This window comes from Thamnophis elegans, chromosome 3 (assembly GCF_009769535.1).
Source record: "Thamnophis elegans isolate rThaEle1 chromosome 3, rThaEle1.pri, whole genome shotgun sequence".
NCBI classification, from domain to species: Eukaryota; Metazoa; Chordata; class Lepidosauria; order Squamata; family Colubridae; genus Thamnophis; species Thamnophis elegans.
In genome coordinates, this window is record NC_045543.1 from 116812733 (window position 1) to 116838821 (window position 26089).

General features: G+C 37.5%; 1 protein-coding gene across 5 annotated transcripts in view; it reads right to left on the bottom strand.

Moving 5' to 3' along the window:
- Positions 1 to 26089, bottom strand: part of PIK3R1 (phosphoinositide-3-kinase regulatory subunit 1) — a 63060-nt gene that overhangs the window by 4635 nt on the left and 32336 nt on the right. Inside the window, exons 3-15 of one of the 5 annotated variants that reach the window (XM_032214784.1) lie at positions 24393 to 24485; positions 21593 to 21667; positions 19480 to 19611; positions 18317 to 18515; positions 18114 to 18190; positions 6895 to 6997; positions 6338 to 6436; positions 6059 to 6239; positions 5187 to 5312; positions 4180 to 4322; positions 3895 to 4071; positions 3727 to 3795; positions 2505 to 2675 (exon numbers count right to left, since the gene is read on the bottom strand). In XM_032214784.1, coding sequence (XP_032070675.1) covers positions 2505 to 2675; positions 3727 to 3795; positions 3895 to 4071; positions 4180 to 4322; positions 5187 to 5312; positions 6059 to 6239; positions 6338 to 6436; positions 6895 to 6997; positions 18114 to 18190; positions 18317 to 18515; positions 19480 to 19611; positions 21593 to 21667; positions 24393 to 24485 — 1645 coding nt within the window. Of the gene's footprint in view, positions 1 to 2504; positions 2676 to 3726; positions 3796 to 3894; positions 4072 to 4179; positions 4323 to 5186; positions 5313 to 6058; positions 6240 to 6337; positions 6437 to 6894; positions 6998 to 8349; positions 10396 to 10447; positions 11297 to 18113; positions 18191 to 18316; positions 18519 to 18834; positions 18856 to 19479; positions 19612 to 21592; positions 21668 to 24392; positions 24486 to 26089 lie in introns of those variants that run through there. The other 4 variants (XM_032214783.1, XM_032214785.1, XM_032214786.1 and 1 more) reach the window with 4 other exon arrangements.

Here is a 26089-nt window from a genome sequence, read left to right on the forward strand (position 1 = left end):
CAGTTTTGGCAAATAATATTCCTCACCCCACAATCCTGCTCTTGCTTTGAAGAATTCCCCAATTGTCCAAAGAGTTTTGGCAACTGTAAAAGGAGTCTGGGTGGGATGAATGAAACCTCTGAAAACCATTACATTCTGATGGAAGCCTCCACTGAATATGTGTCAGTGGAGGGAACCCAACTGCACACTCATGGCTTATAAAATTGATTGTTATTAAGGAAGCCAAAGCCAAACCATTTTAAACATGAAGAAAGCATATACATTAATATTCTCTAGAAATAAATTTAGCTACAAGGAGTGGAACAGTAGGCAGCGTTTGGTGGGCATTTAGAATTTAAATGCATGGCATCATACAAACAAATGCTTAACAGAAAGAGGAACATTACAAAATAGGGATACAGTTGGATCTCTTCTGTAATATTATAGACAAAGTTAGCTAAAGCAGGTTGGTATATACACTCCTCATTCAATAACTGTTCAAAGTTATGATGATACTGAACAAGAGGGATTTATGAGCAGCCTATGAAGTTGTGGCTGTTTTAACATTCCACAATCATATAATCACAATTTGGGCCATTGGTAACCAGCCTGCAATTATGATGTTTGCGTTAACCCATGGCCATGTGATCACCATTTGCAACCTTCCATGCTGGTTTTTCATAAGCAATGTCACTGGTGAAGCAGGCAGGAGGTTCCAAGTTGTTTCCACTGATTTTTTTGCCTGCCTACCCACATGCCAAACCCACCTTTCCCTGCTCTGTAGCCCCTGCCTGTGGTGCCCACCTGTGGATCCTGCATACCTGGCTGTCTACAGATCCCACCTGTCCAACTGTAGCTCTCACCCACTGGCCTGCTTGCTGGGGATTTTCACCTCCACCCATGTTGCAGTCCTGGCTTAACAACCTGTGGAGTCCTAAGTTATAATGGCAACCAATGGCATTGCCATCACTAAGCAAAGTGATTGTAAAGTTCAATGTCATGAGACTATATTGTTTAGCAGCAGGAATTCCATTCACAATTGCCATTATAATTCAAGAACTAGTTGTAATCTGGTAATTAATACTGTGTTTTCCCCAAAACAAGACAGGGTCTTATTTTCTTTTGATATATGGCCTTGGCCTTATTGGGGGGGGGGGTGTATTGTTTTCTGGAAGGTGGCAGGTGGGGCAGGCGAGAAGTGAGACACACGTCTTATCTTTCCAGCTCCCTCATGTTCCTTACTGTTGTATCCAGAGAAACACATGGTAAAAAACCTTCTTGCAAGTTCAAACGTCTTGAACTTCTGAGAAGGTTTTTTTACAAAGTGTTTTCCTGGACACAACGAGGAGGAATGTGACAAAGCTGGAAAGATAAGACACCCTGGGGCACAATGTGAGGGTTGGCAGGTGGGGCAGGTGATGGGGTGGAGGCTCCTGCAACCCGTCCACTCACGGTCGGAACAGCAAATCTCTGCTATCTGCCAGAGGATGAGGTGGCAGGAACCAACACCTTCCTGCGCCTCAAAAGTGGCTTCGCCTGGGTGCTGGTGTGGGGACTGGTGATGGCCGCCGGCAGCATGAGGGTGTTGGTGATGCCTGACCTGCTGCAGGCCAGGCGGATGGAGGCACTGAGATTGGCTGTGGGTGGCTGCCATCTGCTTCATCATCAGCGCCGCTTTCTTGCGCTGCTGCAGAGCTGCCTGGAGATATGAGCCCAGTGGTGGCGGAAAATGCTCTGGCCCCGGCGGCATGAAGTCCCCCGGCAGCCAGGATAGGGAAGGGCAACAAGTAGCTCTTCAAAGCAGTCACTCCATGCATGCCTGCACCATCGCTGCTCCAAGAATCAAAATGGGGCACTGGCGGGCAGGAATTCTGCTTGGCCAGGAGAGCTGGGGGTGGCAGCTGCCTCGTAAATAGCTGAGGAGGCACCCACTGTGCAGGCAGGAGGCACTGGGTTTGGGCTCAAAGCCACCGCCAAAGTGCGAGACCAGTGTGCGCTCAGGCCAGGTGGCGGGCTGCTGAAGGATCCGTAGATTGTCTGGGCCTGGCCAATTCTGGAGGGCCGCCGCGGTGGGTGTAGAAACTACCATAGCCTTCCCCGGACAAGGTTCATGGCAGGGCTGTTTTAGTCGGGGGTTTTTTTTTGGGGGGGGAGCTTATTTTAGCCCATGTCCTGAAAAGCCTGATTATGCTTAGCATCAGGACATGTTCTATTTTCGGGGAAACATGGTATTGTATGCAAATAATATTTATATTTATGACCTATCATATTCTGAAGTCAGGCAATAAATTTAATGATTATCAGACTCCCATACTTTCACAACAACTTTTTGCTGAAAGGCTGTTGCCAATGTTTTGAAAACTTCATTAACAAATATTTCAAGCCAGAAAACCAGTATTACAATAATCCTTTGAAGGGCAATCCAAGCAGATGCATGGATCCAAGCTTTGGTTAATCATCACAGAGAGGGAATGAGGGAGTTCAATTCATTGCTGAAGAAACAGGATAAATATTTGAATACATACACAACAGAACAGGCATAGCAACCCTGCTTGCTGCTTTCCCTAACGAGGAATGTTCCATCTCGTTTCCCACGTAATAAATTTTCAGCTTGGCTTCTGTTGATATTTCCAACATTCCATGTGCGTTCATCATGATGGGGCAAATCTTCATCATCTTCTACTATAGAGTATTGGCTGTTCAGAAGCAACATGAGACAGTTAAAAAACAGAAATAATAAAAGACCAAGCATAATACAAGAATTTGAAACAAAATCAAACTGTTTGACTCAAGGCAGTTTTGTTGACCATAAGGCCCCATTGTTAGGTTTTCAGAGAAGTAACTATTATATAGCTTGACACTCCTCTTTCTCCATTCATAAATGTTAGATTTATAAAAATAAATCTAACTGAATGTTGCTTTTTATTTTCCTGATATAGCATATATTTTGGAGTATTCACTATAATTCAATCAAAACTTACTAAGTGGTTCTTATTCAGTTTACCCAAATAATTAAGGTTAAAACTCTTAGAAATAATAAATTTAGATTTTGGAAAAGAATAAACCACTTAAAATAAGTAGGGCAGTGCAATACTTTGGGCTTTCAAAAAGATGCCTCAAACCATGTGGAGAACAACCTCTATGCATGTCCTTTGCCTGGAATACATGCAGCTGCAAAGTCAACTGCACAAACCCAGGAAAAGATGCAGCTGCTTTAAAGAGTTATAGACAACTACTACATTCATGTTATTACTGATCTGTACATCATTAAAATGATGAATTCAGCTTTATGTGCAAGGAATTCCTACTGGAAATTATTCTTCACTGAACATAATAGAAGGGCAACATAATTTTCTGTGTAGAAAAGTTATCAGTGGGTAACAGGAATTGTAGTTTGCACCTGGATTTTAAGAACTGGTTGAAAAGAAAATCTGAATCATGATTATTTTAAAATCATGTTTATTTTACCTTTAGAAGGATTCTCCAGTTTTAGAAAGCAATGCCTTGAAAGAATGGGAAGTTTTATTTACTATTTCTGAATCTCTTTGGATCAACAGTAGGTTTCAATTCTTAGGCAAAAAAAGGGGGATTATATAAGCTAAGCTCCTGAATTGAAAAAGTACTACATTATTGACATGGATGTTATAAAATGATTTATATTTATAAATATTTACATTGAATGATTAAAAACACAATAATCAGAATCTGAGGTAACATCCCCCCACAAAAAAATATTTGGATACTCACTCTTCTGAATTTTCATTGCCAAGCCATTCATTCAGTTTCTTTTGCCGAACACCTTTCTGTGTCAGCCACCTAGAAAGCAGTTTTGAAAACAGTGTTAATCTAGAGAACATTCATAGAAACTCAACTGAAAGAAGTGCACTTAAAAGGCTGGAATTCGCAAATACTTACATCAAGTACTGATCTCTAGTTTTTCGGAGCTGTATAAGGTCTGGCTTAATGCTGTTCATGCGTTTGTCTATTTCTCTGTATTCTGCAGCCTGCTTCTTTAGATCTTCTTCAAGTCTATGTCGACTGTCCACAATTTCACTTATTCGAGATTTAAGCTTTTCATAGTTGTGCATGATTCTGGAGAAAATAATTTGGCATGTTTACATCTCATTCTGGTTTCTAGCTTTATCTGGAGACATTTATATATGAGATATATATATATACTTTTGACTCACTGTAACCAACCTTTGTATTTCTTTTTCATTTCCTTCCCGTTTGAACTTTTCAATATATTCCTTGCTGTATCTTTCTTGCGTTTGGCACTGTTCTTCAAATATTTTTATGGTTTCATTAAATGCTTCAATAGCAGTTCTTTTCATTTGAATTTCCTGGATAGAATTAAAAACTGTTTAATAATACTTTAAAAATATCTAATTGAGTAATACTTGAATATTTTTATGATATGATTTTTAAAAAGAAAGTATTACTAAAGGATAGGACTGAAAAAGATGTCTTGTATAGCATTTATTAGTTTACTATTATCTTCTACAAAAAGAGGTAGTTTTCCAAGATTTTAGTCTAGTTTTTTCCAGACCTGATTGGAAATCGTGTAGATTGAGCCCACAAGATTCTGCATGGAAAGGATGTGCTATTCCCACAAAGCATTTTCTACTTTTATAGTTCCTCTTTGTGGTTGATGGATGCCTCATTAACCATCCTACTTTTTAAATCATTGGCATTGAAAACCAATCTCTATATAGAACATGTATACAGAATGTAAGCATTCAAGGAATACCTTAGATAAAATGTTATCAAAATACTTTAAATAATTCTTTAGATCACTGCACTTCTATAATTTAAATACATATTTGTATTTGTACAAAGATAACTTACAATATACTTTTAATATATTGTTATATTGTGAACATACTGTGTGAACACTTCCATCTAAATAATTCTAAGCCATTACATTTTCTGGGGTTATAGTGTACCTGATTTTAAAGAAAACATTTATTACTGATTTACTGCTGAAGTTGCTGTTGCAGAACATAGCAATACATCAGTACTATTTGGATGGTTTAGCACTATTAATCAATCCTAACCTTGCTTCAAACCATGTTGTTTTTAAAACTGAAACTGAAAGGTCAAGATTTAGCCTCAAACTCTATAAAACTGAATTTCACTGGATTAATGGGTCTATTGGATGAACTACTTTATATTTTAAATTGTAATTGACATTCAACACTGCTAACCTGAGATGTTCTTGTATAATCTTCATAGAGTCTGTCATATTCTCTGTTCTTTTCTTGGAACTGAATATTATATTCATGTAATTTCTTTCCAACAGCTTCAATACTATCTTCTTTAACTACTTGATCCTAGGAGGATAAATATATGGAAATACATTCAATGAAAGCAGACCCTTTCTTACAGTAGTAACACTTTTCATAAAGCAGCAATCAATCAAATAATAATTCATAATTTGCAAAAGAATGATCGTGTTAAAGCTTGTAAAATAGTTTCTTCACAGAACATAAGCCATTACTTATAATGCTGCCACCACAAGCAGGGCTCCAGGACTTCTCTTACTATGAGATAAATGTATGAGTTTATTAGACTAATAAGTTATTGCATGTGAACAATTTTGTTCATACAATTTTGTTTATTTACTACTAAAAATTAATAGTGGTCACTGTGGAATTGGGCATCTTATACAAAGGAGCTTATAATTAGCAACATAAAAAGATAATTTCTCATTCAGCATCCTTCACACTATATGTATTCCAGGTGTGAAGCAAATATCAGCTAACAACTAGCAAAAACAAAAGCAACAACAAAAATCTTCCTTGGTTAACCTTAGTAAATATTTCATGAGATTATTCTTCTAGGCAGGAACCCAGAATTCACTTCCAATAAAATGAACATATGAATTTAAAAATAAGAATTGTTTGCAGAATTTCAGTGTAATTTCCACAGTGGGACTATTGTTCACACATTTTTCGGTATAATTTCCACAGCATTAACTTTAAAGATTTTGAGTTGCCACATCCACATAATTTAAGGTTTTATATAAGTCATTATTATTCATGCAGCAAAAAGAAAGGGAGTAAGATGCATATGTTACCTGTTGATATTTGGATACTGGATAAAGTAATTTTACATCCAGTTTTGGATTATATTGAGCTAAAGATTCATTTCGATAGTGGTTTATTAGCTCAACCACAGAATTGAATGTTAATGGATCTGAAAAACCGTATTTCCCATCTCGATGAAAGATTTTTATCAATTTATTATTTCCTCCTTTCCTGTAAAGTTCAGAAAAAAAAAAAAGACTCAGCTACATTCATGATTATTTTTCTTCTGCAGTGTGATGTAAAGGTGATACCGATTCAGCTGTTTTTACCTTAGTGTGAGAGTGTAGTCACCATGCATTTTGGTGGAGGCATCTCGTACCAGAAATGTACCATCAGCAGTGTCACGAAGTTTCTCATTGACTTCTTCCCTATTAGGGACCAAAAGCAACCTCAGATTTAATTTTCTCAAGAAAGAGCACCCTTTTGTATAACTTTCTGCTTGCAAGGTAAACCTTGGAATTTTTGAGTCATTATAATGGAATTATTCTTTTTTTCTCAAAAAATTCTATTATAGAAGAGTTTGATGGTAACTCATATGCACAAAAGAAAAGGGGGAAAAGGATAGATATGTTTTGTATTTCTAGTCTTGTGTATTAACATAGTAAGTTTTAGATGTAAAAATCTAGCTAGATGTATCTACTTTGGACATGCTTGCAAAATAGCATAGAAATGTTTAATGAATCTCTTGTTATTTTTTATTCTTGGCAATGTATGTGTCCAGATATCAGAAGCTGTAGTACAAATGCTTTAAACATATCACAATATAGTGCAGGTTAAACACATGTATGCATAATCAACCAAGATAAAAGATATATTTTTGTCTCACCTTGAAATATCTCCCCAGTACCATTCAGCATCTTGCAAAGACATGTTATTATTCATACCGTTATTTGTTACAGTGTTAGGTTTTGTAGGCTTTGGAGGCAATGCTGCAATGAAATTTAAGAAGAAAATAGCTTAGCTATATAGCCTGCAGGCAATATAATTTTAAATGCTTTAATGAAACTATGCTTAATGTACATCTATTAAATTATTGCAAGTTGAATTTTCATTTTTTTTGTCATCTGCCATAGTTTTCAACTTGTCATTAACCAATCCAAATAGCATGCATGCAAAATTAATTTCTTTAAAAAATAAAAAAAAACCTAATTTATCACAGTTGGAAGTGATTTCTTTTTCCTGGGTATAAGACTGCAGCCTCTGTTGTCTGACCGTCTTATGCTTCCAAGTCAAGAGCCCCTCCCCCCTCCACATACAACAGAACACAATTTAGACTTCCAAATGCATAGACTGAAGTTAGCCTCCTCTTCATGCCACATCCTTTGTTATTAATTTCTTTGTGCATCACTTTATATAATGCAATTATGTTTTAAGCCGTCCTTCCCCAATTTAATTACCCAGGAGGAATTGCTTTGCTATCAACTCCAACCCTGCTGTGGTTTAAGAAGAAATCAGCAAATCATCAGTACTACTACATATTTTAACACACTGCCTGGATCTCTTATGCCTCCTTTCATAATCTGCTGTCCCCCAAACACTTTAAGGAACCAGTCTGTGACAGCTATCCCTTGCCTTAATCTGAGCTGTCTGTAGGATAAAATTCTTTCAAATGGCAAGACTGATTCAAGCCACATACTTCTCTGTTGCTCAATGTCAAGGCTGCATACATACAGTGGGTGGCAAAAAAATACTGCAGCATTCCCTGACTTATCGGCTAAAAGGGATCATGTTTTTTAAAAAATACATAAACATCAAGTTCACTCATTAAAGTTCACTCATGCCTTTGCCCACTAAACACATTTATGAAACGTAATAAATCAAAATGACAATTGCATTTTCAGAGGTTTAAGGAGAGGTAACAATCTGCTCATCCTGTGCTAAATGCTTGTAGATAAAACAGGATCGCATCTAATAAACTCTAACAGTGACTAATAATTTTAAATGCTAGCTTTTTTTTAAAAAAAAAAGCCCCCTGATTGCATTCCGAGTCAATCATGATACAGAAAACAGTACCCCCTTTTCTGTATAACCACAGACCCACAGGTGAAAGAACGAAACTAAAACAGAAACATACAACAATTGCAATTTCATCTAACAAGGAAAAAAGACATTTGCACAAACCCCCTTTTCCTGACTCCTTTTCCTATGCACTAAACACAACTGAGCAATTATCACAAAATCCCCCCTAAACATTTCACCCTGCTCTAATAACAGCAACTGTTAACATTCAGAATATGCTTGCCTTTTCAATCATAATGCTGCAGTACAGTATTACCATTACCTGGTGGATCCATTTCTATGTAAAAAATCAAGTCTGTGCCACAATTTACATCTGTCCTAGGGTACTCTAGGTCCACCTCTTCCATGTTCCAGACTGTGTTGTACATTTGTGTGACTTTCAGCAAGAAAGCTCAGTTAAAACGAAACAGTCAGGATCTTTTTGTAATGGTGTCTTGGAATTCATTTTAAAACCTCCAAGGGGCTGCACTGTAACCTATTACATCATAATCCCCAGCCAATCATGTCAAAAATAATGTCACTGGACCACTCCTATTTCATCATTTTTGTTATTCATTGTTAATCTTATAACAATTGTCATTTCAGAAAATACAGGCACTAATGATCGGCACCTGATCTTATTTATTTAAAAAAGAAAAGAAAAAAGAAGAAGACTGAGCCGGTTTCTCGGTTTACACAGATTTCCCCCCCCCCTCCCCCTTACTCTTTTCTGTCTGGAATTTGGTACATTCCACTCCTGGCAGGTTGACAAAGGGTGATATGCTGCAGCAGGAAGCCTTCTCTTTCACAACTACTGTGGGATTCTTGGTGGATGGAGAGCTACTTCCCTTCTAGACACAGCAATGCAATGTCAGGGCATTGTTTAGCTTTGACGGTGGCGCTTTTAAAGAAAAAGAGAGAAACCAGAAATCTCAAGAGGTATTGCCCAATGCCTATTTTATGGATGTTTGGTTTTGAATAAGCTTTATCCTAATAAAATGTTCTTAAGATGTCATTTGTTTCTAAGCAGGATCAACGTAAGTCATTATTTACAGAATATTTCAATTGCTTTAGGGGTTAATATTCCAAATAGCTTTATTTTTAAAAAGAAGAACAAAAAAAAAAGCCTCAGCTGCAGCAAGAGGGGGAAGGGGAACCCAACCATTCAATGCCTGTTAGCTGACTTTCCAGCCCGTAAATGTTTGGGGAAATGAGGGAATGCTCTTCCAATGTACTTGGTTTGCATGGATTTAGTTGACTTGATTCCATAATTTGCACACTTTTGCCACTCTTAAAACAAAAGCTCCTTGTGATCATCAGTTTATCAGACTTCATGTTTCCTCAAGCCCTGAAAAATCTCTCAAGCAAAGCAAAGTTCTTTAAAAAAAAATGTTCTCTAGCCTTCAGAAAAGTCTCTCATATCATACAACTCGTTGTGAGTTGCATTTTGAATATATAGCACATATGAAGAAGGCCAGACAGGGAGAGTATTGAACACAAGTACTGCCACATAAATGATTGCACTGGTATTGTTAACAGTTCTGTCCTGCCACAGCCATGAATTTTACAATCAAAGCACTGCATATAAGAATCATCCGGTGACCCATTTTTATCTTCTGAAAAAACCAACATTTTGTAACTGCATACTTATAGCACCATATTGACTAATGCACCTCCAAACTCATTACGCTACCACAACCATGCTTAAGCCCATCTTGAAGCTGCTTTCCCAACCTTCCCTGTCCAGTTAGGTGGATGGACACCAGAGATTCCTTCCACTTGTTTCAAGTAACAGGACACTTCAGAGAATCCCAGACACAAGCTCAAACAGTGAAGCTCAGGGTTTAGCCCACCTGCTATCCAAATAGCTCTGCCGCCAAAGCGCATTGCTTACAAAGGTTACATGAGATATAAAGCAACACAATTAACCATTAGTTGGTAATTTCTTTCTCTCTCTCATTGTATTTCCCTTAGGTAGGCTTCAACAAAATGCATTTTACAGGTGAAAGAAGAGAATTTTCTTGCTAAAATTATACTACTGGCTAAATTCTGGACAGTTGCACTTGTATGATCAAGTTACTTCTTAACCCAAACTAGTCTAGCTTGCTATGACATCACGTGGCAAACCAGAAAGAGCAAGATTCTGACAAACCAGTGATTTTCCATAGTTCCAGCATATGCTTTCATTAAGACACATTTTGACTATTAAAACACAACTATTTAGTCTGCTTGGCTGCAGCATATATTATTCTAATTGTGATAGAGATTGAGAAATATCCATGTATATGTAAATCCACACACACACACATATACACTCACCAGAGTTCCTTCCTTTAAAGAATCATATATATATAATTCAAATAAAGTCAAGAATTACTTACTTTGCATACTATGCATGGTGCACATTCACCCTTGTATATCACACAATCTGAAAATTCCAAACTGAATGCAGTTTCAGCTCAGCTTCACAGATTAAAATACAAATTAAATCACGCTTCTCTTGGATTCAAATCTTCTTTGAAACAACTAGGAAGAAGTTATCTCGAAAACTGTAATAAATTCTTCTGCTTGGTAAATCCAGAAGAAAAAGCTGCAGTGAGTAGAATCAGAAAGCTTCACGTCTTTTCCTCTTCGGAAAGAATCAATCTCTGTTCTTGCTGAGACTATCAACCCATTTCTGTTTCATCACTGAATTTAGCTGGCCTTTTTTTTCCCCTTTTTTTTTTTAAAAAAAAAGTCCTCTGTAGCTTGCACGTCTCTCCAAGATAAAGATCTCAGTTTCATGATTAACTTGGGCAGGTTCAAATATTTGCTGAGCAAGGGATTTCAGGTGGGGGAGGGGAGCTGGAGTCAAAGTCAGAGTTGTCACCGGCTAACAAGTGGCCAATGCAAGACTAACCGGTCTCAATTTAGCTAAGCAAATGAGAAGACCATTGTGAGTAGCCTTAAAACAGTTTCTATAACCAGCTGCTCCATGCAGTGTTGAAGGAGACTGTCAAGAAAAGCATTATGAGCAGCCAAATACAGGAAGTGGCTAAGCTAATTCAGGAGGGGGGGGGGGGAGAGATAGAATGAAAGCCCTTCTTGTAAAGTTTTGCGCCTCAAAAAGCCCACAAATTCAGAAGCTGTTTAGCATTCACGACACCACCTTCCAGTGGATCGCAATGACAGGTGCTGCTTGAGGACTCCCCAAACAAAGCCATGTAACTACTGAGTCAATTTAAAATCAACTTGAAGTCTAACTCCCCCCCTCCCACCTCTTGCTAGCTTCAGCCTCCACATTTCTTTCATAACATAAAGAAAAACCTTGTGCATCTTTATTTGCAAATACTTCCCATGGTGCCCAATGGGGCTTGTTTGTTCTCAAGCAGATATGCCATAAATAAGATCCCTGAACAAGGGCATTATTTTGGTTGAGTGATAGCACTGTGCAAGATAAATTTTTTTAAAATGAATGTTATTTGATCAATAACATTCATTATATATGGATAGAAAAGTTGAACAAGAAATTGCTTACCCTCCTACGAACAGTATAAATGGATGTTGAACCCACAAACTTTCATTAAAATAAGAAATTCTCTTACAGCCTGACAACCGAAAGGTAGTAGGGGGAGGGGAGGGCAGAAATATTACAGAAGTGCCTATATCAGCCAGCCAGGCACACCCTAAGTACCTAAGCATCTATAAATCCATTAGTCTTGTGGCACAATTTTATTTTACGACTTAATGAGCGGATTTTATTTGGTTTCTTTTTTCTTCTGTCTCTTTTTTTTCTTGGCAAACAGACAAATATTCTTTGGAAATTAAACATTATTTTCCTTCTTTCTTTACATATTATGCTTTGGGACATTCTGCTCTTAACATCCACTCAAGGCATGGTAGAGAACGAAAACAGTTGTAATGGCTGCTGAAGGAGAACACCCCAGAAAAGTGTTCCCCAGCTGTGCTTTTGCTTTCTAGAAAAACTTTCACCTCTTGCTCCTCTGACTATGCTTTTGGCTTGACATACTGAAGAAGAAATGGAGACAGAGAATAAACACAGTATGTCAGTTCCTGTCCAGAATATTAAAAGGTAGGAGTTATGAAAAGGAAATTTGGGGAATAATTTTTGAAAAACTGTATGAGGAAAGAGAGAAATACACACATACATGCATAAAAGGTAAAGTTTCCCCTCTAGTATGTACTATCTACTAGTCATTCCTGACTTTAGGGGGCGATGCTCCTCTCAAGTTTCAAAGCCAAAGAGCCAGCACTGTCCGAAGACATCTCCCTGGTCATGTGGCTGGAATGACTAAACTCCAAAGGTGCATGGAACGCTATTACCTTCCCACCAAAGGTGGTTTCTATTTTTCTACTTGCATTTTTACATGCTTTCGAAATGCTAGATTGGCAGAAGCTGGGACAAGTAAAGGGAGCTCACTCCGTTATGCGGTGCTAGGGTTTTGAACCACCAAACTGCCGACCTTTCTGATTGACAAGCTCAACGTCTTAGCCACTGAGCCACGCGTCTCTTACATCCACGCATACACCCACTTAATAAATCTTCTTCTTCCAGATGTGGCTTAGAGACCTAACAATGAGGAAGGAAAGAAAAAGTTGGGCTGTGAATGACTGTCACCGCGGGGGGGGGGGGAGGGGAGGAGGGGTTGTATGTTTAAAATGGTATTTGTATCTGTATGTTTTATGCTTAAAAAAAATGTATAACTAATGAATGCCGATACAAAAGGCTGTATATTTACTTTATATTGTTATGTATGATTTGTCTTTCTTATGCTGTTGTATTTTTCTTTCTGTTTTTTAAAGGTAATAATGTTTAATAAAAATTATATTTAAAAAATAAATAAATAAATAAATCTTCTTCTTCCTAACTATTCCCGCGCTATGGCAGGGTCCGCATACACATACTTAATAAATAATTCAGGGAAAAAGATATGCCCTAACTATTCTTGACATTGACAACAGAAGATTTATGTTATATGGTAGTAATTCTCAAGAACAAAGATAAATATACGTATCCCAGGATAATATGGCAGAATCCAATCTGAGTCGGTCAGTGGGACCAAAGATTTATTTTTCCAAGCTTTGGGGCTCATGCTGGAGTCCATCATTGGGGAACTTCTCTCTCTCCAGATATATGGATTGGTCTGGTCTGTGCCTTGTATTTATATGGTTCCTGGTTGTGTATAATTTTTACTTGTTAATTAATTAGTTGTTAATTTTAGTTGCTAATAGCCAGCTACCAAGTCATTGATTTTTGTTTCCTTATACTGCCATACCCTCAATTCCTAGGTACCAGATTGGCTGGTCACAAATCAGCACTCTTATTGATTGACAAGGGACCCATTTACCAAACTTCAGTCATTTCTTTGACTATTTCTCTGGTAGTAATTCTCCTTTGGATTTTCCCCAAAAATAGATTGGTTATTGTAGGTATGGACATTGAGTTCCTGCCCTTCAGCCAAACTGATTTGGATTCTAACATGACTGCTAGCTTATAGACCTAATTATCATTTGGTTTTCTTTTTGCTTCTCGGCTCCCAATGAAGCCCACCAGTAGAAATAGAACAATTTGGACAACCATGTTTATTTCCTACATAAAAAAATTATCAAGCCTTAAGAGTGAGCTTTTTAATGTCATTTGCTTTTTAAACTTCAACTACAATCTATAACTGTATTTAACATCTTTTGTAACACTATGCTATGCAATACTTGGAAGAACCCTGCCCTACATATACCATAGTCTACCATTCTCCAGCAGTAAATGAGTTATACTGGACAGACACAAATTCTCCATAAACATTATTTTTTCACACATTTTGCATTTTTTACTTTTGGTGACAAGAAAAATTGGATAACCGCGGATTGAATAACCTTCTGGCACTTTCCACAAGGCAGCAACAATATAACTAGGGTGCTCATTTTATATTTCCTCTTAACAGCAGAAAAGCACTATTTATTTAGCTCCAATCTTGGCTAAGACTTTAATCAGGAGTGGGAAATCCACAATTACTCCATCTTCATGGTACTTAGCAGCCAACAAACTGATTAGCAACCAACTTTTGCTGGGAGGAAGAAAGAAGTGACTACTTCCAAATCTAAATATTTGTAAATTAATTGCAATAAAAAAACAGTGATTGCAACATCCCAAAGATAAGAAATTGTTCCATGTTATGTTTAATTATTCATGGAAGAGTTTATTGTCCAGTATGCATAGATTTTATCAGGAGTGTTATAATTGGAGGTGGTCTTTAATGTGCCCCCAGTCTAGCCCTTCCATTACTAGAGGCAACCCTTTTATATGGCTCCGCACACATATGAGAGTAAAGTCAGGGCATTGCATGGAGGAACTAGCTTGTGACTTCTGCTTCCTCCCCCTCCCCGTCTTTTATTAAGTGCTGTAAAAGACAGAATTTTGACATTTGATGACTGAATTCTCAAGCAGAAACTGAATGAGTACACAGGGTCTAACATTCAACTATGGCTGCTTCAGTGATTCTATCTACAATTGATATTAAAGAATAACAAGCCTCTAATGCAAAGTGCAGTGCTGAATTTAGTACTGAATTATGTTACAACGGTATGCAACTTGGTTATTATTATTCGCTAAAAAAGAGAGCCCTCTGCTGGACACATATTGTAATACTGATTAGCTTCAAGTTGAATAAAGGGATTGGAATGATGTAATGTCGAATACATTAGCTTCTATGCACAAATGACTTATGATTCATGTTGATACTGATATTTGTCTTTAATATTTCTCTATTATAAAATATGTCATGTCTTCATTTAATTACCATAATATCTTCTCTTCACTCAGTTATTTATTCATTCATTTCCTACCTTTATTATTTTTACAAATAACTCAAGGCAGCAAACATAAACCTTCCTCTTCCTACTTTCCCCACAACAACCAACCTGTGAGGGGAGTTGGGCTGGGAGTGAATGATTAAGTCATTCAGCTGGCTTTCATGGCTAAAGCAAGACTTGAATTCAGAGTTTCCTGCTTTCTTGCCTGGTGCCTAACCACTAATTTGATACAGAACAAGCAACTGTTTTAAAGCATGTAAAAATGTAAGTAAAAAAATAGGGAAGGTAACAGTGTTCTGTGCGCCTTCGGCGTTTAGTCATGCTGGCCCTGTGACCATGGAGATGTCTTTGGACAGGGTTGGCTCTTCGGCTTTGAAACGAAGATGAGCACTGCCCCTAGAGCCGGGAACAACTAGCACATATGTGCAAGGGGAACCTTTACCTTTACTTTTTATAGTTCCTGATAGGGCATTTCAGGTGTACTTACACAAAGCAAATGCTACTGGTTCTAAAGAGCTTATTCTAGGAAGGTCTGCACAACTTAATCTTTGGAGAGAGGGGTTTGGGTTTTTTTTTTTTTTTTGCTCCTTTTGGCGAAAGTTCTCATAAAAATATATTATACATAGTATTTTTTAAAAGACTCATATGTATGTCTTTCTTAATTTACTGTGTACTAACATAGATTTCTCACCTAGGTTTTATGGTCATATTCAGTAGTTAGTTAAAAATCCTGTACTAGTTAAACTGTATTGGATACATTATAGTTTAAGAAAGAAGAATTTGGCGTCCAGAGATTAGAAGCAGGCCAAAAAAGTATTCACTATTTTGATGGAACTCCTTTATTTGTGTTTTCTCATATTCTAACTTTCTAACTTTCCTATGTTGAAGGATACCTAACCAGTCCAGTAGGGTTTAGAAACACTTTTGTCTGAAAACTGAGGCAATTGTAGACTACAACTTAATTATATAAACTAATAATTCGACCTGTTTTTAAATACTTTCCTGTCCACAAAATAAGAACACTTTGCAGAGAAGAAGAAAAGTATAATTTAAAGAATACATCACAAAGCAGAATTTAAGGTCTCACTAAACACAGTCTGATTTGAGAAAAAATATTAGTATTGAGCCATGTTGGCGCAGTGGTTACAATGCAAAACTGCAGGGTATTTCTGCTGTCTGCCAGCTGCCAGCAATTTGGCAGTTCTAGTTTTACAGGCCCAAGATTGACACAGCTTTCCAGCCTTCCAAAGTTGGCCAAATAAGGACCCAGATTGTTGGGGGCAATATGCTGACTCTGTAAACTGCTTGGAGAGGGATGTAAACAGTGGTGGGTTGCAGGTGGCATGTCCCGGTCCGAAGCACCGGTACCATTCTGGTATGGTGCTCCAGAGGGACCATCCACCCGCCTGCGCTCCTTACCTGTCTTTAAAGTCTTTGGTGCTTCCGCACGGCGCATACAGCACCTGCAGAATGCTCCGCTGAGCAGCTGGATAAGACGCATGCGGTGCTACGCATGTGCCCGCGCGCACCGTGTGCATTCATGTGGAGGACACCAGGCCCCATTGCAACTATAGGGGTTGCAACGGGATCCGGAACCCACCACTGGATGTAAAGCACTGTGAAGCTGTATACTATATGTCTAAATTCTATTGCTATTATGGCAGCATATGATATAATCCCTATCAGGACCATATGGGGCATCTTCAATTTTATTACCATCTATACTGTTAGCATTAATAAAAACAAGTTGCCCAATTAATCAAGATTTTTTGTTTAGTTAATTAATGGATTTTATTTACTTCGTATATACAATTAAAATAATCCCTATGATTTCTCTACAAATTTTTGGCCACTATTAAAATCTATATATATACATATACACACACACATATATATATACACATATACATACACACACGCATACACACACACACACACACATATATTATTTACAACTTGTAATTATCAAATTACTACTGGTCCCTAAAATCAATCAAACCTCAGTTCTGCTTTTAAGAAAATCATTCTGCAAACAAGTAAATCAGCTAAAGACACGTTTATGCCGTAAAATGTGGCATCTTTTGCTAAGTTCATTCAGTATGTTTTCTATGCGTTGCATTTGTGGCTATTATATCATATACAAATGTTTCTACTGAAATGGACTAATCGGCAACAAAAATGTAAAACTGATGATATCAATGTCAAAAAACTGCAGTATGCAATCATTTGAAGCACCTCATAATGTATCTGCCCTTCTACACCTCTGGGCATGCACCTCTCCCTGGTTATATAACAGTTTTTCCCCTTAAGGATTGTTGAACTTCTATAAACTGAAGGGTTCACCAAACATGTTGATTTTCCATCTATGTATTTTTGAGTTACATAAGGACTAGTATTCAGACAACTCAGAATATCAGCTGCTAACCCTAATTTAAGCAAGTTCTTTGCCATTGTGCAAGAACAACAGCGATGGCATTGCAAAAACTTTAAAGCTTTTACATGGTTATCTAGGAAGTTGAAGTCAAAGAACTTATTTGAATTCAACTTACATTAGTCCTCTGTGCTACACCAAATATGTAGTCTATTAGCAGTTACTGTTGTGTTCTTAAGTACTGAACAAATATTTATGGCAATTTGTTTAAAGCTACATCCATGAGAAAACACATATTCATTGCAACATTATTGTAAAACAACTAATAAAGACCATGTTGTTGACTTTAAGTTGGGATATATTCACACTTAAATTGTATTTGCGTGATAAATCTAAACCAGACTAGCAGGAAATACACAATCTTCACATACCATGAGAAATGGCTTTACCATTGGACACAGTCCAACATATCCCACAGTTACCTGGTGGGCAGTTTTTATTCTCCACATAGCTTACAGAGGGATTACATGCTACAGCTTTGAACTATCTTGTGCCAAGATGCATTTGCTGCTAGTATTTTGAGAAAAACAACTTTTAGTAGAGTCCTTGCTACTTCCCTTCTCCACACTATTACAAACACCTAACTGTTCAAAGAAGCAAAGAAATCTTTACTATGTACCAAATAAAAAAGTGATAGGCAAAAGAACATCCAATGTTAGCAAAAAAATAATAATCACGCTGCACATAAATATATTATTCTTAAAATGCATCCCATCTGACGTAAACTTCATCAAATGTAGGAGTCATTGGATGCAAAAGAAAACAAAGACGGCAACTTCAAAAAGTTTCCAAAATACATGTTTTCTTACCTGGTGCAGGTTGTCTCTCATGCAATTCACTTGTAATTAACACTTCCAATATTTTTATATGTTGTTCACTGTCCGAGCTGTAAAAAAATAACAAGAAAAATGACTGTGCTATAGTAAAATAAAAAAAATTGGAAGGAAAAAAATGTATGATTGTCATTGAAGAAAAATTTGTAACGATCAGGACTCAGGAACACGTATCTTACCTGGCTATTGGAGATCTGAACAGCAAAAGGCTAAAAATTTCAGCCAGAGATTTTGCATTTAAAGGGTTTTTGGTAGAGATCTGGCAAAGTCTAGCGAGATGTTTAAGGATATACTGGAGTGTGAGCCAATACTGTTGAGGTATGTTAGGAGATCTGATGAGTCTTTTCAATGCTTGAGCATATTCTTCTGAGTTCTGTACTTCTGGGAGGGAAAAAAAATCCTTGTCAACTTGAAATCACCAGCAATTGTTCTAAACAGCCACGGAAAAGCATCAATTTTGCAAGAAGACATCAATCCCTTTAATGTAAACTAAACCACTTTTCCTTACAACAATGAAAAATTAAGCAAGCGTGGATAGGAAAAAAATCAATTATATCAAAGTCAAATTGAAACTGAAATATAATTAGATGAAAACCACTAAACATTCAGTTAATGCCGGCAGAAATCTCCCCTTTGCCTCATGTGACTGGGTAATTTCTGAGATGTAGCTGATAAGACTCAAAAAAGCAATTCTAACTTTGAAAGTTGTATCCTGTCCCCATAACGAGCAACTGAATTTGAAAACTGAAAAGGTGAAATACACAGTCTGAATTCATAATGAAGAGACAAACCTTATCGCTAAGTCTTTATTGCACTGCATCCCAAATTGCAAATGGACTTCAGAATCATGTCTAGCTAATACATTTACCTTGTGCATACAGATAAAAGGTTAACAATTAGCTTTTTCTACATACGAATCCTTGATTGGTTAACCAGTATTTGAACAAATAGTATACTCGCCAAGTTACATGGAGTTCTTAACACCAAGATCTATTTTGTACATTAGGTTTTTAAAATGTACGCAGACACTTTCAATCATGTGTGTCTTACAGGTATGCATGCCAGGGAACAAGATTAACTGCAGATAATCCCAATTTATGTATATCATGTAATGGAAGAAGCTATAATAATGTCCTTTTACATTATTACTTTGGAAAAAGAAACAAAACTCAGCAGCAGCATCCTACAACAGACCAAAATAATAATCACACAATGATGTCGACATGTAGATGCCATGTCTGACACAATGGCATGAACTGTAGCATTGCATCATGAGCATGCCCTGTAAAAATAAGGATTTTCCAACCCCCTACTCTACCAAAATAAACATTTATAAACATACCTTGTGCTACAGAAATCATTTCATTGTAAACAGATGCTGGAATGACAGGATTTGGCAAGTCGAGAAAGTACCTCTTCAATGCATCTGTTAAAATGTGAAGTTCAATTCCCTCAAAATCCACTGAAGAAACCTCTAAAAAACACAGAGACACAAACATGTTATGCACTACATTTTGCCAGGAGCTATACGTCACTCAGCGAAGTATACTGAAACGAATGATGAGACCTGGGCATTTTAGCAGCAGCACTTAGACTTATATACCACTTCACAGTGGTTTAAAGCTCACTCTAAGTGATTTACAGAGTCAGCATATTGTTCCCAACAATTTGGGTCCTCATTTTACTCACCTCTGAAGGATGGAAGGCTCAGTCAACCTTGTGCCTGGTGAGATTTTAACTGCCAAATTGCAGGCAGCCGGCAGTCAGCAGAAGTAGTCTGCAGTACTGCACTCTAACCACTGCGGCTCATTTTATGGCCCATGGGACACATCTATCCCTTCGGCTGTCCCTGTCGGCAGGGTGCAAGGATAGAGATCCTCCATATCAATCACTGTTTCTCATGTGGCCCCTTGGGAAAATTAATTTCCCATTTCTGATCTACAGCAACCTGACATTTTATCCAAAGGTTGGATAAATGTCTCATGACAGAAAAGTACAAAATGGTGTGTTGTGATGCACATTCCTTTGCTCTCCCCACAACAAGCAGTGTGGAATAATATCTGCATTTAACTCTCACGAGAATTCTTTCTAGGAGGGGAATCCTGTGTAAATAACACTTTTTGCAGTATTTTTTTTCCTATCCCCATTCAATAAATTCTGGAAAACGCTGCTACAGGTAGTCCTCAACATATCATTTGCTTAATGATCAATAGAAGTTACAACTGTATCAAAAGGGACCCCCACTTACGACCATCATTCCAAACCATCCCGCAGCCACATGATTGCAATTCAGGTGTTTGATAAGCAACTCACATTTATGATCAGTTGCAATGCCCTGCAGCTATGTGATTGTGTTTTTGCTGATTTTTAGCAAAAAACAGCCATAGCAATAGCAATAGCAGTTAGACTTATATACCGCTTCATAGGGCTTTCAGCCCTCTCTAAGCGGTTTACAGAGTCAGCATATTGTCTCCAACAACAATCCGGGTCTCATTTTACCCACCTCGGAAGGATGGAAGGCTGAGTCAACCCTGAGCCGGTGAGATTTGAACAGCTGAACTGCAGAACTGCAGTCAGCTGAAGTAGCTTGCAGTGCTGCATTTAACCACTACGTCACCACCTAGGATTAGCTGGATTCGCTTAACAGAAATTGTCATATAACAGGGTCCAAATTGAATTACGATTGCAACAGCTTAGGATGGAAATTTTGGTCCCAATTGTAGTTGTTGAGCACTCCCTGTACAGTAGGTGATTGTGGGTACTTTTGGATATGTCGCACTGGTGGATTCCAGATACCGTTGCAACCGTTACGGTTGCAAGGGGACCCGACGTTCAGTACATGAACATGCGCAGAGCACGCACACATGCTCCTTACTTTTTGTGATGCCTCTGCGATGCTACAGCTGCTTGGCAGAGTGTTGCACAGGCACCATGCGCTCTATGCGCCGAAGAGCTCAAATACAGGTAAGGCGCTCGGGCAGGCAGGTGGTCCCTCCAGAGCACCGTACCGGAACGGTACCCGGTGTTCCAGGCAAGGACCAGTACGCCTGTACCGGGGTGTATTGCCTGCAATCCACCAGTGGTATCTCTTGAACCTTGCTTGCAGAGACTTTTGCAATGATAATGTGTTTTTACTGTGACTGAGTTCCTCATATACATATGACAGAGGGAAACTATAACTTATTGCTAAGTTTCAAAGATTCTATGTTTGGGTCTCTTATGATCTACTTTTCAATTTACTGGAATGTCATTAATAACAAGCACCCCTTCCCCCTTCCTTAGCCCATTTATTGAGGTTTCCCTCTACCACTATTCCAAATACGATTTCTGCCACAGTATTTGATATATCTCATATAATGAAATTTAAATGTAATAAATGGCATTGCTGTCTGAAAGGCAAATTACACAGATAGCAAGTATTTCCCAGTTTGATTTTTGAAAATAGCTGTGCTTACCACACTCAATAATCTGTCTTAATTCAACATTGCTGCTTGACCCTTGGGATCTATACAATGACAAACATTCCAGACCTTGAAAAAAGAAAGGAAAAAAATGTATTAAGTTTGTGAAAATTTTCTGTAATGTAACTTTCAGTTGTTTACATTTCCTCCATGTTCTTGTATGAATCTATTTTCTATCACTCCTGTGCGGAAACAGTATTGCAAACTCTTGAATTGTGTAACATTATTAATCTAATTTTATACCCCAAATCCCTAACCTAAGAAAGGCCAAATCAAATATCACAACTAAAAAACAACAACAAACCCGAACCAAACCTTTAAAGTTTATGAGTTCCTAAAAGGAGTGCTGAGGATCTTACTGCAAGTTACAACTTGAAGGTTCTAGCCATTACAATAATACTCTACACTACTTCAGTTAGAAGGGAAAGGTAAGGTATTTTCTATTGCAATAGGTCTTGATTTTATTTAGGGTCTCCTGTAGCTTATTTTAATTTTTAGAGAACTATTTATAGCAACATAATAATGAAAGAGAAGAATCTGATCTCGTATGTCAGGGGTCCCCAGTTCCTGGTCCATGGCCAAGTATCAGTCTGTGGCGGGTGAGCTTCATTTGCATATGTGTAGGTTACATACAGAATTATCCCTTCCCCTCCACCGCTGCTATTGCGGGTCCGTGAACCCAGAAGGGCTGGGAACCTTTAACCTAGGCCAGTGATGGCAAACCTTTTCGGCATGGAGTGCCCAAACCAGATCATTCAGGCATGTGTGTTGGCCAGCGTGTGTATGCCTGTTTTTTGGGCATTTTCAGGCCATTTTTGGGCTGTTTTCCAGCACTCCAGCACCTGTGAACGTCAGCTGTGTGCTGGAAATGAGATGAACAGCTGGCGATGGTGCACGTGCCCACAGAGAGGGCTTTGTGTGCCACTTTTGGCACGTGTGCCATGGGTTCGCCACCATGGACCTAGATAATGTAGGACTCTTTAGTTGCTGTGACATGAATGAAGGCCAATTTTGAGCCAATCACTCCTAGCACCATATACCCTGACTAGTTTCTATGGTCAAAAATGGAAATAGTAAGAATGCTGCCTTGAGCTCCCAAATAATGGATAAGGAATAAATGTAATAGATAAAAGTAGAACTGCAAGTATCCAATGTTGCAAGGCAAAGGGAACTGAGGACTGCATAAAGTATTTTTATAGTAGTTTCTGAGAAGCTCAGATTCAGGAAATCAAATCAAATCAAATTTTGCATTATTTAAAATTATCAACTGTTCTTTCAGTGATATTTTTTCTGCCCCAATTATCCTTCATTCATAATTTTGTAACTACAGCAGTACTTGTAACCCTCTTATCAACAGCTTCATTTTGTGACCACTCAAAGTTATGATGGTATAACCCCCCTCCCATTTACAATGGTCACACCACTCTGGTGTCACATGAGTTCCATTACTGTGCTCTACACAGCTGGAGCCTGATAAGCAGTCTCAATGGAGAATGCAGAAATAGCATTGCTAGTGTCCTGTGATGCCTCACTTAATGACTGCAGCACTTAACAGCCAGAGAACTATCTGCACTAATATTTCAACTGATGCGTAACAGAATGCCTCTGAACATTCATTTGCTTGTTCAGAAAAGCTGCCATCTTTGGTTGAGTATTTGTTTGGAAAACCTGGGAGACCCTGATCTTAGATGCTGGAAAGCCTAATTTTAGTTTATAAGAGTTGTTTTGAATAGAACTAGTGGCAGTTTTTTGTCTTTTGTTTTTCAGAAACCGACTGCAAAATATGTATCTGTACATTTGGAAATGGAGAAAACCTAGGGCAAGTTGGAGTGAATACCTTGTTCAGTGTAAAACAAAGTCAGGCGTGTGTTGTATGTGTTGAAGGTAGCGCAATTGCTATTTTGTTATCAAAGGAAGTATTTGAGGTTGTTTCTATTTAACACTTGGCCCACGCAAGAGAAGTTGTGGGCAGCAAGCACAATACTAAGAAATTTCAGCCAACTCCCTTACGCTCTTTACACTATCACCAATAGTGGAAGTTTTTTTTTTAAACTTCAGTATCAATTGAAAACCTTAGCAAAATAAGTTTTAAATTTAGGTAAGAAGAGATAAAGTGAAACAGTTTGATGGAAAGGAAACAGTCTGGTAGAGTGGTTAAGGCTAGAAACTGAGAGACCATAGTTCTAAAATCCTGCCTTAGGCATGAAGGAGCCAGTTCTTCTCCCTCAGCCCTAGGAAGGAAGCAATGGCAAACCATTTTTGAAAAACCTTGCCAAGAAAATTAGCCCAGATAATCACCAGAAGACAACATTGTCTTGAAGATACAATAGGATTAGGAGGGAGGGAGAGTAAGAATAATTCCTTGGCATAGGAACTACTTCTCTGTTATGCATTTTGCTTGTTTGTGCCATTCTTAAGAAAATCAAAGTATGTGAGGAAACTTAAATTAACTTTATAAAAGAGATTTTTTTGTCAAACCTTAAATACAAAATAATTTGCTTCAATTAAGCAAAGTACATTGTCTTCAATTTTATGTCCGTTTCTTAGCTATTTTAGGTAAACTTTGTTAAATATGTTAATAGACTCACTAGCTGCATTTAATTCCACAGAAATTATAGACTCCAGATTTTGGACACATTCTGCAAGTTAGCACAGTTTAAATACCACAATTCAAAAATTGTTGCCCTAAAATGCACTGTTTCATCCAGTGAAAGAGAAAAATGTGTTTTAGTATAATAATACTAAATAGGTTATTATATCAATTTATTAACATTTATATTCTACCTATTCATACCTTTTCTTTCAATAGCTTCCACTAATTTCACAAGAAGAGGTGGTGCAATTTCTGGAGGTGAAAACTGCTCACAAAGATCCGAAAGTGTAAACACTGTAAAACAAACAAACAAACACATAAAATTCAGCTACGTTTGAAATCTATAAAGAGATTGAGATATAATGCACCTGATTAAATTTAAAATACTGGACAACTTCCCTTTTTCAACTCTCCTTGTGTTTTTTCTTCTGTCCTTCATTTACATGATAATTTTGTTTAATATAAAATTTGATACAACATCAAAGTTCATGTTTAAATCAAATTATAGACAAATCAGTGGTAGCATGAAGTGGGCATTCCCATGTCATAATTTTCCCTCTTAAAAAAAATGGGTTTCCATGAGGTCAGGCTGGCTTGCATTTATGTGGTCGTAATTTTCAGCATTCTTCCTATTATTTCTTGTCCATCTCCCTTGTCATTAGAGTCACAAATTAGCTAGTGATTTCTGTATGAACCATTAATGCAATGAGGTTTTAAAGCAAACATTTTGAAAGAAATACAGGAGATAAATTAATTCTTTCTCCCCCCCCCTTCCTCTCTCTCTCCTTCCCTCCCTCTGTGTGTGTGTGTGTGTGTGTGTGTGAATTCATATATACACATACACACACACACACACACCCCTTCTATATTAAATAGATATACTAAAGATACTCTGTAAGAAACTTTTTTTCATCCTTTTTGCATGCCATTAGCAAAACTAAATGATTTAGACTTAGAAATATTTTTGCAATCAACCTGGATGCTACAATGAACGGAAAACTGAGCTCTGAAATATGTCAAGTGCTATCCAATTTATATTTATTTGAATATAAATCCAATGCTCAGTGGGGCTTATTTCTAAATGTGCACATACTATGATAACCTTAATGTGCTGGACAATTTAATTAAACTCTTTCTAATTTCCTGCAAAGTAATCATTCCAGAAAACAAGATTTTAAAAATAATATTTTAATGAGGGAAGGAAATAGGGCATTTTTTTTTCTTCCAAGAAGACGTTTATAATGTTCCTGGAAATGAATCTATGTTTTAGATGAAATATTATTTAAAATGCAATTTATCTAGGACAATTAGGATTTTCTTTCTTGCATTTGTTTCCACCCCCCCTGCTCTCATCCAGTTCAACATTCCAATACGTTTTATTAAAATTAATTGAAATTGGTTGGAAATGAAAGGTACCAATAAAGAGTATTTGTAGGTCAGGGTCCAAATGAGCAATAATTGGTGAGCTTGGTGGTTTCCTTGCAGTTGTTTCATTACTCAAACTAGGTAAGATCATCAGTACTAGATTGAAATGAAAGGGTTAGACTTCTTTCTTCCTGTGCCCTGCCCTGCATTACATACTCTTCACTTTTCCATTTCAGAGAATTTGAGACCCAAAAGGAACTCATTTCTTTTACAGAATCTGTAGATTCCAATCATAGTAATTAAACAGATAATTAAACCAGGATGAACAAATTATTACCTTACCAAAAAGGGGCATTTTAAGAAACTTTAATTTTTTAAAGGAAGCTCTTCTACTTGCAAAGCTTTTGTATAAACTTCCTATACCATTACAAGTAGACCTCGACTTACATCCATTCATTTAGTGACCATTCAATGGCACTGAAAAAAGTGACTGATGACTGCTTTTCCACATTTATGACAAATGCAGCAGCTTC